Consider the following 14,810-nt stretch of genomic DNA (forward strand, 5'->3'; position numbering starts at 1 on the left):
CTAGCACACCTCCACTGTACCAAGGACTGCGTGAAAGAGTGCGATTACAGGACAGTGAAATCTCTGCATCGCTAATTTAAGCAAGGAATTGTGCAGAGGTATCCTTCCAAGGAAAAGCTGACACACAGAAAGTAGTTTCTTGTATGCAGAAAGCACTCAATGCCTGCTGAATGAAGGAATGAATAAATGACTACGAAATGGCAAATCTAGAACTACAAACACGCTGCGAAGGCCAAGGAAGATGGTTCGGAAAAGAAAGCAGATGTATCTGGGACTGATTAGCGATAGCGGTCTCTCAAAACACAGAGCAGAAGAAAAGGAAAAGGGAAAAGACAGCAAAAGCAGAAACAACCACAAAATCCTCCAACTCTTCAAAATCGAAGGAGAGAGGAATTCCAGCCAAGATAAAGTTACAATCAAAACAGTTCCATAAGCACTTCTGTTCCAGGAAAGGAGGAATGAATTCCTTCCGCTGATCCATTTATTGGTCACCAAAAAAAGAAGAAAATCTGAAAACTATTTGTTAGTAGATAGTGCAGGATAAGTTATCATTACCACTGGACGTCAGCTTCCCTTGGAGGAAAATAAAGAGCCTGCCTTTGCAGTGTTCCTCCCTTCCCTCCTCACTGTCCTCCTGCCTCCAGCACTGGCCCACTGCCCACATAACATGCCGCGCCTCAGCCCCCATCTCCCTGACTCACCTGCAGAGGCTGTCCGAGTTCCACAGAATCAAGGCTGTTGACCTCAGTACCAGGAAGGCCTTATAGGTCACCTAAGCTCAAGGTCATTTAGCCTAACGCTTTAGCCTGGTGATCGGCCAAGCAAAGAAACAGCACCTCCAGACAGCACCACACCTGCCTTCTCAGCAGAATGGCTCCCTGCCTTCTCCACCTACCCCTCTACTCAACCTTGCCACCTCGAACCAGCAGGTCACTCATTTGCTAGCCTGAGCTTCCTGAGGACACAGATCATGCCCGTTGGTGTCCCCTATGCCTAAGCACAAGGCTTGGCACTTTGTAGGTGGCCAATGAATGCTTGCAGGGTGAATGAATCATATACACCTACACATCTTGCTCAGATCATCCCACTTCTATTCTTGCCCCCTTACAGGCCATTCTCCACTAGTGGCCCAAGTGACCTTTGGACAACTAAAGTCAGATCAGGTCACTCCATTCTCTCACTCTTCCAATGGCCCTAACCCAACGCAGAATAAGCCTAAGACCTTACTGGGTTTGTACATGGCTTACTGGGCTATACATGACGCACTACACTCCCCCCAACTCACTGCACAGGAGGCCCCATCCTGTATCCAGTGCATATTCCAGGCATGTGCATGCCACAGGGCCTTTGTACTTGCTATTCTTGCTGCCTAGAGCATTCTTCCTAGATATTCCCACAGTTCATCACCTTCTTTTATCTACACAGAAAGTCCTTCTCTGACCACTGGTATCTATGGTTACCTACCCCTTTGCTTCATGTTCTTTATAGAACTTTCAACTACCTGCTATTACATATGATCTTTGTTTCCTCCCTAGACCTGTGCTGACCAATATAGCAGTGACCAGCCACATGTGGCTACCGAGCACTTGAAATGGAGTTAGTGTAAACTGAGTTGTGCTGTATTTAAAAAAAAAAAAAAAAACACACCAGATTTCAAAGACTTAGTATAAGAAAAGAATATAAAATATCTCATTTATACTTATTCTATTGATTTCATGTTGAAATGGCATTTTGAAAATAATGGGTCAAACAGAAGGTTAAGGTTACTTCCACCCATTTCTTTTCATTTTTTTAATGCGGCTACCAAAAAAATCTTAAATCACATAGGTGGCTGACATCGCCTTTCTATTAGACAGCAGTATACTAGGCTATAAGCTCTCTGAGGGCAGCCACTTTATCCATCCTGTTCAGCAAAGAATCTCCAATCTTTGAACGGCACCCTATACACAGAGGTGCTCAATAAATACTTAATGACTGAAAGATCTTTCTTCTGCTATGACCCTTTCCCATCTTACAAGGTCCAGATCAAGCCTCCCCTCTCCCTGGAAGTTTGCTGGGACTGCCCCCACTCGGCATGCATTCCTCTGATACCTAGCACAGGGCCCAGCCAGTTAGGTGCTCAGTAAGTCCAATAATTAACTGAGCATCTATGGCACATTGGGTGTTTTTACGTATCATCTACCTCATTTAATCATCACAGTAACATGGATGGGGGGGCAGAGGGAAGACCATCAGTCTATTTTAGAAGGAGGATCTGAGACCCAGAGAAGCGAAATGACACACCCAAGCTCACATGATGAGCAAGTGGTGGACCTAGAAAACAAACCCAGGTCTTTTACCCCCAGCCCCTGGCACCTGCCTCTCCACCCAAGGCCCAGGCTGGCAGCCAGCATCACACCCACAGACCTGGTCTGCTTGGCCTGCACAGTGATCTGTTTACTTGTTTGTTTTAGCTATAATCCTTGCCAACATTTGAAATTTGGGGAATTTGAACAGTCCAGGTTCCCATTTTATTCAACACCTGAACACTTGCTACGTGTCAAGCACAAGAAAGACAGCCAAGAACAAGACAGAAATGGCCCCTGTCCTCATAGAGGGGTTCAGAAAATAATACCAATAAATAAGGAAAATACATAGTAGGCCAAGTTGTGATAAGTGTGATAAAGGAAAAAAAATCAAAAAGGGGGATAGGAAACACCAGGGGTGGGAGATGATATTTTCAATGGGATCACTGAAGAGGCGATATCTAACTAAAGGGAGGAGGAAACAGGATGCGTGGACATCTGCACCACACCCGCACCAGACGGAAAGGCAAGTGCAAAGGTCCTCAATGGTATCACCGGCTGGAACAGACAGAGTCGTCTTTTGGAACGTAGGGTGCAGGAGAAATAGACACTTCCCCTTTACAGTATAGAATAATCGTCAGAAAGTGGTGTCCCAACCACTAAAGTCACTATGGTTCCCAGCCTTCCTTGCATCCAGGTGTGGCCATGTGGCCAATTGGATGATGAGCACCATGATGTGTCCCTTCCACACCAAGGAGGACAAAAAGCGGGAGACAGAGTGCAGTGAGGCCCCAGAGAGTAAAGGCTCCAGGAAATAGAAAAGCACCTCCTGACTGGGAACTATACACAGTGATCTGCTTTCATAAACAAAAGATAACCATGACTTTAGTAGAAAGCCATGGTGGGGGGGGGGGGAGCGCAGGGATTTGCTACAGAAACTAGCAAGTGCCCCTCCACACAGGACTACCTCCCCGACTCTGAAGCTGAGAATCTGCCCCTGCTTATCCCAGCCTCTGTGCTCAGAGCGCAGAGCCCGATGTGAGGCTTGCTCTCAAGACCCTGAGATCTGGACCTGAGCCTAAATCAAGAGTCAGATGCTTAACCAACTGAGCCACCCAGGCGCCCCCAATTCAGTGTTTTAGAGAGCTCAATACTTCCAGGATGCTCAGCAGGTAAGACACCTCCCGCCCCTGCTCAAAACAAATAAGAAGAAAAAGAAGAAAACAAAAATACTTATTTGGATCATCATATATGAGCTCCAGCCCAGGACTAGTGGCATTTTTCTCACAACTGCCTTTCAATCTGATCACAGGGAAATACTAACATTAGGAAAAGGAAGAGAACAGACCAAAATCTATTTTGAAAAGCTTCATCTCTGCAATTTTTCTCACTTTTGAGCTAGTCTCCACCACCCTGAATTATTTTTTCTTGAAATCTCCCTGGGGAACTTTCAGTCCCACTAAGACAGAGCTCAGAGTGATTCACCTCTGCCCCAAGCACATTTTCCAAGCAGAATCACTGCAATGGTTTAGATTCTGCTAATAAAACCCTGAAAACAAGAATCAGCAGGTGTAACCTGGCAAGAGACCATGAGGGCTCAAGAAAGCAAGCTCCTGAGAATGGACATCCCATAGTGGGTTCAGGATCCTAGACTCTTAAAAGCTGAAAATTCTCCCTCTAAGCTTGATTTAGCCTCTTGGGATCGTGAGACCCCAGCTTCCTAGAGGAAATAGGACTGACTTTCAATCTAACAACATCTTAACTTCAATGTTCTCTCATGAAAAGAAAGAGAGAGAGAAAGAAAGAAGGAAAAAGAAATAAATCAGATTTTACCAACTTCTGTTCTGGACAATAAATTCACTACACTAGTGTTTTTCAAATTGCAGAACATCAAATCAATTTAGTGGGTAACAACTACCATTTTGTTAATGAAATAGTAGAGAAGAGAACACATCAGCATGCATTGAGCTGAATGTCTTACTGAAAGTGTCTGAAGTACACAGTCCTGTACAATCAGCAGCAGCCTTCCAAAACACAAATGTCCTTCATTTTAAGTATGATAAAATTGTTTTTCGCTAAGTTGGGTAGGGGGAATGCTTTAAATGAATCTTATATTCACGGTAATTTTTACCAGAACATCTGAAATGGGTTCCTCCGGGGAAAAACTAGTGTTACAAACTGAAATCAAAAACTTTTCCCGAAAAGTATCTCCCTCAGATATCTATGAACCACAGACACCACCAGCAGACACCACTTAACCAGTGGTCAAGGTCAATGTCACCACTAAGGAGACAAACTGACACCATGAACCCTGGCATGTGAAATGAAGAGAACAAGATCACTTATGTGGTGTTCTCGCCAAAACTGCATCTTCAATTCAAACATGATAAAACATCAGAGAAACCCAAGCTGCGGGCCATTTCACAAGCTAACTGACTAGCACTCTTCTGACACCAAGGAACTGTCACAGACCAGAAGAGATTAAGGAGACACGGCAACTAAATGCAATGTGGGGTCCTGCACTGGCTCCTGGAACAGAGGAAGGACAGTCGAGGTAAAACTAGAATCTAGCTAATAGTCTTGCACCCGTGTTAATTTCTTGGTCCAGGAGCTTGGTTACATAGCTCCCATAACCATAACCATGGTTATGTAAGATGCTAATATTACGGGAAGTTGGATGAAGTACATACAGGAACTGAAAGTCTAAAATTATTTCAGGATGAAAGTTAAAAAGAAAAAAAAAAAAACTTTTTCTGAAGAAAGGAACATGAATGCTCTGTCCCATAAACTGTGTATCATTTAAACACAGTAAGTGTTTTATCGCCAATTCTCTAACCTTAAGAGATAAACATAATGAGTACTCGATGTGTAATTTGCATATAATTAACCTAATACACAGGGAAAGCTCCAGAGATGTCCTTCTTCACCTGGGCTCTTCCCAGCCCTCTTACACCTCTCCTGTCTTCCTAATACCCAACAGAAGGATCATGGAAATTCCCTTTTCCTCCTCACAGGAAGCAATGCAAGACATCCCATAGATGCTGGCTAGGAATTCCTGATTCCTCATAACAGATGCTGGGCTAGGAATTCCTGATTCCTTACAAGCATCCACAGCTGAAAGATGGGGGAGAGGGGCAGGGGAGGTGGTGGCAGTTATTAATGCAATAAACATTTTTTGAGTACCCATCTCTGCCAGGAACAGTTCTAGGCTTTGGGGAAACAGCTATGAGTAAGACTGACAGGGTTACTGGCTCTCACAGAATTTAAGTGCAAGGAGCCAATAAAAAGGCAAACAAAAATACACTCATATGCGCACACGCATGCACATACACTCAGATAATGGTAAACGCTATGAAGCCAGAAAACCAGTGTAATGTGATCAAATTGGAGCCAGGACCCAATCCTTCTCTGGTCCTCAGTTTTCTCATCTATTAAATGGAGCAAACCATATTCAGCCCTACAGGGCTGCTGCTAGGAGTTAAATTAGACTGCGACCGCGTAAGACTTAGCAGAGTTCCTAGTAAGTGGATGAGTGGCTAGCAATAGTAACCGGGGACAAAAATCACTTATCAATACCATTAGTGAAATCTCTTTCTCGAATGACTTTAAATTCTACATATCCCACTAAAATTTGTTCAAAGTGTCCATGCTGATCACAAAAATAGCTATTTCCCCTCTGCTATACAGCAACAATGAATAATGAATGTATTTGGAAACGGACACAGCAGGGAACAAGTGCTCAGCCCAGAGCCCGACAGACTGAGGGAAAGCTTCCAGGTCCTGCTGGCAGTGACCTCCTCTGTGCTTATATGAATCAGCGGCTGAAGCCAAGGGAACGATGCCCACCTTCCCATGAAGGACTTTTTCCTGGACTGTCTCTGCAACTGGAGCTGGACAAAAGGTAGTCCAAGCCACCAAAATAAACCAGAGCTTCTTGGTCCTGGGGAAGGGCGCTGGGGATTGTAAGGCACTATCACGTCCTCCCCCAGGCTGTAGGTGTAACTATATTAATATATATATTAGTATATATATTAACTAAATATTTTCCTTCCCAAAACAAGATTGCATCCCAATTCTAGAACCCACAAAAACAGCAAAGGCTATTGAAATACTTTACAAAATTAATCATGAAATGAGGACGTACAAAATACATCAACTTCAATCCAAAGCACTACATAGCACACAACCGGACATTTCTAAATAACCTGACAGACAGAACGACAAACACACTCTTGATCTCTCTCTCACTCACAGCCTCCATGAGTAAAACAAAGCAGAATACCGAATACCAAACTATGTCACTAAAGAGCATTTTTAAACTACTAGTACTCACATCCTGTGGAAGTACCTTATACACATTACGATATCTTTAAATTTTGTATGTGAAAATACATCATCCGTCACTTGCTTCATGTTACTTGCCAAGTCCACCTAAAAGAAAGGATGAAATCTCCATGTGCTCCAAGCTCCCGGAGTCAGAGACAGCACAGGCCTCCCTGGGGAACCTCACCTGAAGCATCACAGCTATCCCACTCCCTGTGTGAAAAACCACGTCTCTCTCTCTCTCTCTCTTTCTCTCTCTCACCATCCCTCCCCCTCCATCCTTCCCTTGCCCCAGTAGTCTTCTTCCCCTAACCCCCCACCTCTCTACCTGTTTTCTGTTCCTCTTCTTTAAAACAAAAACGGACACACACACCACACTTCTCCTCTGCCTAGCCCAGGTTTGCGATGCCCAGGTCAGGCCCTGTGCCCCACGGGAGCAGAACAGGAGGACTGTCTACTGAGTTACCATACCAGAAATAAAATCTGAGACCTTTCTAAAACACAGAATGCAGAGCACATAGAGCCATGACATCACTGCGGACCACGGTGCTTCTGGAAAACCACCATACCCCCTTGAGAGAAGAGTAACAAAGGCAAAACTATCTTAGTATTACTGCAAATACAGTTCTGACTTTGGGAACCCCCTAAAAGAGCCTCAGTGATTCTCAGCTGTCCTGGGAGGACCACACTGAGAATCAGTGTGCTACAAAAAAAAAGAAATGAGCCCTGAAGACCCAGTAAAATCCACTTTCCCAGGACACAGCCAGTTACGCAGTTCTGCTACCCACCCTTCCTTTTTCACTATCAGCCTCCTTGGAAACCAAACTCATTTCTACAACATCCACTATCACCTTCAAGCGACCCACGTCCAGAAGTGCATTGCAGAGCTGATACCTCTTGAATCCCTACTGCATGGCTCCCCCACCAGCAGCTGGAGCCAACTCAACTCACCACCACGCCCCTCCACCCCAACCAGCTCATCATAGTGTCCTGACTTTGGGGAAAGTCATTCTTCCACTTAATATCCCAAACCACTCAGTCATCTTTGACTCTGGCCTCCCTGTGTCCTGCTGATTGGTCTTCAGGACGTTGCTTGCAAATGCAAACAGTAGGTATAAAATAGTGTATACATTATGTTGCTACACAAACAGGGGGAAAAAAGACTGAATTCTAATGCAAAAAAAGTTTTCAAGTAGTGATCCCTGGATCATGGAATTATAAGCAATTGTCAATTTGATTTCTTTGGTACACTTTTGTGCAAGCATACATTTTTTCAAAGCATGTATTATTTTCACAGTCAGAAAATACAGTGAAAGCTTCTTCAGGATTTTGCTTCCAAGTCTTATCCTTTGACTGTGCCCTTTCCTATGGTTCCTACTTCCAAAATGGATTCACATATGCTAAGCCAAGTCACTGGGGCTTAACATCTAACCTGATTGCAGTTTCAGCCTCCCCCAGTAATGCAGTTGGCCAACAATTCTCTGGTCAGCACCACTGAGGTACTCTGTCCCATGGGCCCTCTCCACCCTCCAGAGGAAGACAAGGTGATCCACACAATAAGACTCTGTTCTTCTCCTCAGGGAAGGTGACCTTGGCTGAAACAATCCTTTCTTTACTTCTGTTAATAACTTCTTGCCCCAACCTCCTTCCTATATAACCTTCCATTTTGTACTGACTCCTTGGAGCTCCTTTCTACTTGCTAGATGGGGGTGCTGCCTGATTCATGAATTGCTTCATAAAGCCTATTAGACTTTGAATGTACTTGGTTGAATTTTAATACCTGTTACAACTCCAGTCTAGTCCAGAATCACATCGCCATGGGTCATGTTTCAGTTCTTTATGGTCTTCCTGCACTGGCCTCTGCCCACTCATACAGACATTTAGGCCCCGGGTCTTGCATCCCAGAGAACGATAGCAAAGTCAATGGGATAATAACAGTGCATAAAGGGCATTTAGCACAGCACTTGGCAAACAGTAAATAAAAGTTCATTGTTGCTGGTCCTGGTAGCACTTCCCTGCACTGCTATTAGATGAAACTTCTGAAGATACTAATGGCAAATGACAACCCTGTTTTAAAACCATCAGTAGCCCCCAGTGTCTAAAAACACTTTTTTATAGCCAGTATTTATAGAGCACTCGCTTTGAGGCCCAACACTATTAGCAAGTGTGAGTGCATTCAGTCACCATCTCAGCCCCACAAGGTGAGTCCTGTGAAGACCTCCATTTGCACATAAACTGAAGCTCAGGGCACTTAAGTGCCAAGGCAGGAAGCTCAGAAGTGGTAAATCTGGGACTCAAGCCAGTTCAGTCTTCCCATCCAACAGAACTTTCCACAATGATGGACAGGCTCTGTATCAGCGCTGTTCAATCCATGGGCTACTGAGTATTTAAAATGTGACTAGTGCAACTGAGCAACTAAATTTTAAATTCTACTTAATGGTAACTAAAATAGCCACGTGGAGCCAATAGCTACCATATTAACCAGCAAACTGGAGAATGAAAGCCCAAACTCCCAAGCTTAATGAAGGAAAGTCTTCACAACACCCTGTCTACCTGTCTACCTGCCTCTCAACGAATTCTTACACAAAGCTTCAGTTGGTGTAAAACTCCTGGTAACTGTACTCGTTCCTACCTGCCTTGCGGTCCCCTGCTCTCCTCTCATAAGCATTCTATATAATAGAAGAGCTTCAGAAATGAGAGTATCGTAGACTTGGTTCAAGTCCAGACTCCAGGGACTATTCTGCAAGGGCTCTCAGTTTCCCCTCTATCAAATGGACATTAAAAGCCCTCAGTCACTCAGTCGGTGGGAGCAGGAAAGGAAGTGGCCACAGTAAAGAAAAGAGCATGATGCCTGATGCCTGGCGGCATCTCAACAGAGGTCTCCCATCCCTAACACCTGGGCTGTCTGCTGTCTTCATCAGAGATCCAAGAGACCACCGCGAACTAGTCCCTGCCACTCTGAAAATGAGACTTCAGTATACCAAAGAGCTCAATCCCAGTCAAAATACCACTGGTGGTTTTTTTCCTTCTTCTCTTTTCAACTTGATAAACATGACTGTAAATCCCACCTGAGAAGCTAATCAAAAAGAAAAGCTAAAAACAGAAAAGAGAAGGAATGAGGTGTTCTTCCCTTATCAGATAAGAAACCACATTAAGAAGCTATCACCTGGCCTGTTGCCAGCACTCAGTACATATTTTTTGGTTAAAAAAAAAAAACCTCATATATTGTTACTGAATAAAGTTACAATCGTTAAACTGTAAAAAATAATAATAATAATAACAGTAATAACAATAACCCATCTTTACAGAGCCCTTGCTGCATGCCAGGCACTGTGTGGAGAACGTGATCCACATGCATGATCTCATGTGAACCTCACAACCTTCATGTTGCCAACTAATAGATCTTAAAGTCAATTTAGTGGATCTAGAAATAGCATTTTTTTAACACGACAATAGAATAAAATAAGAACAGAAAATATGAGTGAACTGCATGTAATACCTCATGACTCTGTATGTGTAAAATATCTACAGGGCTTCAATTTCAAATGTGTCGTCTGTGAATCACGGTAAAAGATATATATGAGAAAAGACCTTGCCTCACAAACTATAAGGTATGTACAATCACTATCACCCATTTTACAGATGCAAAAACTGAGGTTTGAACAATTAAGTCAATTGTTCAAATTTTACCCAGCTTGTAAATGACGGCCAAAACTGGAACCCACGCAGTGTGCCCTCAGACCCCAGCCTCATCAAAACTGGCAAATCAATGGGACAGGATAAATGGCACTAGAGAATCAACTGGGGGGGGGGGGGGCACCTGGGTGGCTCTGTCGGTTAAGTGTCAGACTCTTGATTTCGCCCCAGTCATGATCTCAGAGTTGTGAGATCCGGCCCTGCATCAGGCTCCACACTGAGCCTGTTTAAGATTCTCTCTCTCCCTCTGCCTGTCCAGGCCCCAGTGCTCTCACATTCTCTAAAAAAAAGAGAGAGAGAGAGAGAGAGAGAATCATCTAGTGTTTCCGTGAAAAAACAAACAAGTGAAACCAAGAGGAAATGGACAAATTAGTTACCAAATCATTATTTTTGTTGTCTCTTCGGAAGGGGAAAGAAGTATCTCGTAAAATTATAAACAATGAAACCAGTAAAAAAGAAAAGGCCAGGCCTAAGAACTATGGAAGAAATCACAAAGAAAAAGGCATACATAAGAACACACACATAAGGCATAAAAAGACAATACATAAATGTTAAAATCTGCCCCTAAAAATCTATGAGCGAATTAAGTTTTGGCAAAGGTTTTACTCATTTTAAAAAAGTGGAGCTGTGACTGTCCTCAGAAATTGACTTCGGGCAAGTTAACTATGTTTCTCAATCTGTACAAGGCATGACAATAATACTCTGTACCTACTAAGACTGTTACAAAGATTAAATTAGATTTTGTGCCACTGCCACAGAGGGAACTCTAAGTAAGGGTAGCAGCTGTTATATGATGCAAAGTAACGGCTCTTTCAAAACCACTTCTGCCACATAACCCGAAGCACCACGGTAGTAAAAACAAAGACATCACATCTTAGCCTGAATCAAGCACTGGGTGTTTGCAAGGAATAGTTACTGCAAAGGTTCCTGGCTCAGAAGGTCAGCATCTCACCCTGTGCCTCCATCCTTTGAGAGCCTGCAACAGCCGTCCTCACCTCCCAATATCCCAGGCCTTTGCTGTCTGTTGATTGCTCCCTCTTTGCCTACAGCTCCTCTAAACATTAACAGAAAAAAAATTTTACATCAGCAATCCCATGTTCATCCCTACCCACACAGCTTGGTAGGTCGGAATATAATCCATAAAATAAATTCTTAGAAATGAAACTGCCCAATCGGTGGGTTTATAAATTTCTAATCTTGACATTCTATAAAATTCTAATCAAATTTCCCAATGAGAAAGTTTCAGAGGTTCTGACCCTTTATGATCTCATCACCACTCCTTCGCCAGCACTTTATGTTCAGTCAACATCCACCAGTCTCACTGATAAAAAAACTGTTTCTTACCGCTATTATAATGCGCATGTTTAGGTCAGGTAGTCATGGTTGGCCACTTGTATAACTCTTTCCATTTCACTGCCAACTTCTGGATCATTGTGTCTCCTTGAAACTGCCCTTTGGAAGGTTACCAATGTTCCTATCTCCAAGACCAAGGACCTCATCTTACTCGCACCCTCAGGGCACCATCTTGGCAACATCTGACACCAAGAACCACCACCTCCTTCAAGAGACACTGTTCCTTCCCCTGCCATGACAATTTGCTGTGCTCGTTCTCCTCCACGGAGGGCAAGCCAATCTTCTCCCTAGAACCCTAAAGAAAAGCATATCCCAGTATCCAATCCTTTTCTTCTCACTGTAACATTTTTGTAACCTGCTATGCGTGTGTGTGTGTGTGTATACACACACACATACATATATATGCATATGTATGTGTATATATGTATGTACATATGTATATACATACATATATATGAGAGCATGTGTGTCTATATACACATATGTGTTTTATATATAAAGATAAGATTTTCTCCTCCTGAGAAATCCCCTCACTGTAACATTCTTAAACTGTCATCTTTGCAAAAGCTTTCCAAATGTCAGTCCTCAAATTACCTGAGACATAAACCCATGTTTCTAACAGTCTACTGAGCACCGCCAAAGAGACAGATGCCCTGCCCACACTTCAGATAATCAACAGGGTCAACAGGCGGGCAGCACTCACTCTGTGACAACACTGTGCTTGTTCTTGACACTTACTGCATCTCATATGAGTCTACAGATCCAAGAGAGAATACACCAACCTCACTATCCACCCTTCCCAAGCCTCTTCACCTCTTTGACCATCAAAACTCGTTAATGGTTCTGTGTTCTCCTTCCCATCCAAGGATCTGCAAAATCCTCTCAATTCTGCCAGGAAACTAGCTCGGTATATGTATCCAGCCTTCCCATTTCTGCCTTTGGTTCAGACTACTTCATTAGGTCTTGCCCTGATGCTGATGCCACCACCAGAGTTCTCTGCTGAAAGCACAAATACCATCACTTCAATCTACCACCTAAAAACACATGGCTTTCAGATGTTTCCCACAGCCCCTCCACACGATTGGGCCCCAGGCCTACACTGGCAAAGGACTGTACTTGCACCATCACTCCCAACCAGCCCCATCTTTTAGGAGAGTCCTGCCAGTATGGAGTCCTTCCCCCATTCGATAGTGGGCTCTTAGAAGACACTCATTAAACCTCATTCACCTTATCCCCCATATAGCCCCCAAGACAATGTTGTGTATTTGGTGGGTGCTTTCTAAAACCACTCAATACAATCTTCTAGCATGTGTTCATGTTATTCCAAAGAGAGAAAGGAATTTCTTCATACATGTAAATCCAGAATAAAGAAAAATCTTTTTAAATCACCTAAATGACTTTGGGGTCTCTTTGTCGTGTATGACTGAATATACATAGCAAAATCCATATTCTCTTTGGACTTACAAAAAAGTCAAACTCCTTCCCTAAAAAGCTTTACAAGTAACTTAAAAATGACAAAAGCACTGGTTTTCCATAGTTACAAACCAGAATAATGACTCCTTATTTGCCAACAGAAAAAACAGATTCAGGCGAGTCAAAGAAGATTCTGGCGATCATTTGATTTTATGATCTTCGGATGCTCCAATCAGCTCTCAGAACTACCAAACAATGACCTCCACAAGTTGATATAAGAAAGTGAAAAGCCCATATGGTAAGTCAAATGTCCAACAACTTGACTGAGAAGCCAATAAAAACAAATGGCCTTGTGTGAACTGGGCCTGTCAACTCGGAAGGACACATTCCATTTAGGTCTACTTCATTCTTTAAAGTTAAACCAATGTAAAAAGTAACTCTTCTAAAGCATCTTTCTATACTGATTATAAAGAAGTCATTGAGAAGGAAGCGGGGATTATTTTTCAATGAATAAAGAGTCAAATCATTCTGAAAGCCATTACTTTGTAGAAAAATACAAGACTGGATTCTAAATGTGTTTTTAACTCTTCCCCTCTCTTAACACCATCAGATTTCAAACACGTGTGTCTAAGTGTCCTTGATTTTTTTTTTCCCCCTGAAGTGAAAACTTTGCTAAAGTTTCCCGTCCCCTCTTGAATGTGAAGTTAAGAACTGCTCAGTTACTGATTAGAAGTCAGGGTTCACATTCAGAGAATTGAAATCATCTCTTAATAAGCAATTAAAAACATTGTTGTTAATAGAGAAGTTCTGAGTTAACACAATTGAGGGGAGTTCGCCTGACAGCTGTGGTGTCCCATGACCACTCTCATATCCCCACCCCACCCCCCAGGATTTTAAGCTTTCATGAAAGTGATCCCTCGATGCTTCTGAAAAGGGGGAACACGTAAACCTCCACAAGTTAATGGGGCAGGAATCTTCTCCTGGCCACGTGAACTCTGTACCCCCAGGTTCCCCAACAGGGCAGCGTAAAAGGGACAGCAAAGAATGAAGTGCTCCAGGCCCCCAGAGGCCACAGCCAGAGGCCAGTGGGCCAGAGACCGTCCCGTGACACTTAAGTTCAGGCTGGCCTTTGAGGGGAGTTGGAGACTAGGTTCCTCCGGGTGGGGGCGCATCGGGGGACCGCCTATGGCCTCCCCCAACTCACCTGCGATTCATGGGCCGGACCCTCACGGCCACCTTGACTGATGCCATTGCTCATCCCGGCCCGGCCCGCGCGGGTTCCCACCTGCCCAGCGCCCCGCGGCTGCCGGCGACTCTCGCGACTCTGCCCTCGGCTCCCGCCCACTTCCCCCTCCCCGCCCCCGCCCCTCTGCTCCGGGCCGGACCTGGCGTCCCGCGGCGGCCCCACCTGCCGGGCCACTGAGCATGCCCAGAGCGGCTCCGGCCCGCGTGATCCGCGCGCCGGGGTTTGGCGGCCGCCGGCGGCGAAGAGGGGCGGGGTCGGGATGCCAAGGCTCCGTCACCTAAGGTCGCCTACTCGGGAAGAACCTCCTTGTAGGAGGTGCCTGGCAGTCACCAAGGTTTAGTCACCGGGGAGGCGTGATTTCAAGAAAGCTGCAACCCAGCCTTATTACCTTAAAAACGGGGGAGGAGGATGAAGAGGAAGGGGTCGCAATTATGTAGGGCCAGAGCGAAGACCTCAATCCTTGGGCTCTGATTACCGGAAACACAGATTTTCAG

The 14,810-nt window shown here is 44.3% G+C and overlaps 1 protein-coding gene across 13 annotated transcripts in view; it reads right to left on the reverse strand.

Annotated features, from left to right (window-relative positions):
• Positions 1-14,422, reverse strand: part of KIF16B (kinesin family member 16B) — a 304,938-nt gene extending 290,516 nt beyond the window's left edge. For 9 of the 13 annotated variants that reach the window (XM_048222081.2, XM_048222078.2, XM_044385671.3 and 6 more), the window contains exon 1: positions 14,275-14,402. In XM_048222081.2, the coding sequence (XP_048078038.1) occupies positions 14,275-14,321 (47 nt within the window). In that variant the 5' untranslated portion in view covers positions 14,322-14,402. Of the gene's footprint in view, positions 1-14,274 lie in introns of all 13 variants that reach the window. The other 4 variants (XM_044385669.3, XM_057312674.1, XM_057312673.1 and 1 more) reach the window with 2 other exon arrangements.
• Between the last annotated feature and the right edge of the window lie 388 nt (positions 14,423-14,810).

The sequence above is a fragment of the Ursus arctos genome, unplaced genomic scaffold (assembly GCF_023065955.2).
Source record: "Ursus arctos isolate Adak ecotype North America unplaced genomic scaffold, UrsArc2.0 scaffold_16, whole genome shotgun sequence".
NCBI classification, from domain to species: Eukaryota; Metazoa; Chordata; class Mammalia; order Carnivora; family Ursidae; genus Ursus; species Ursus arctos.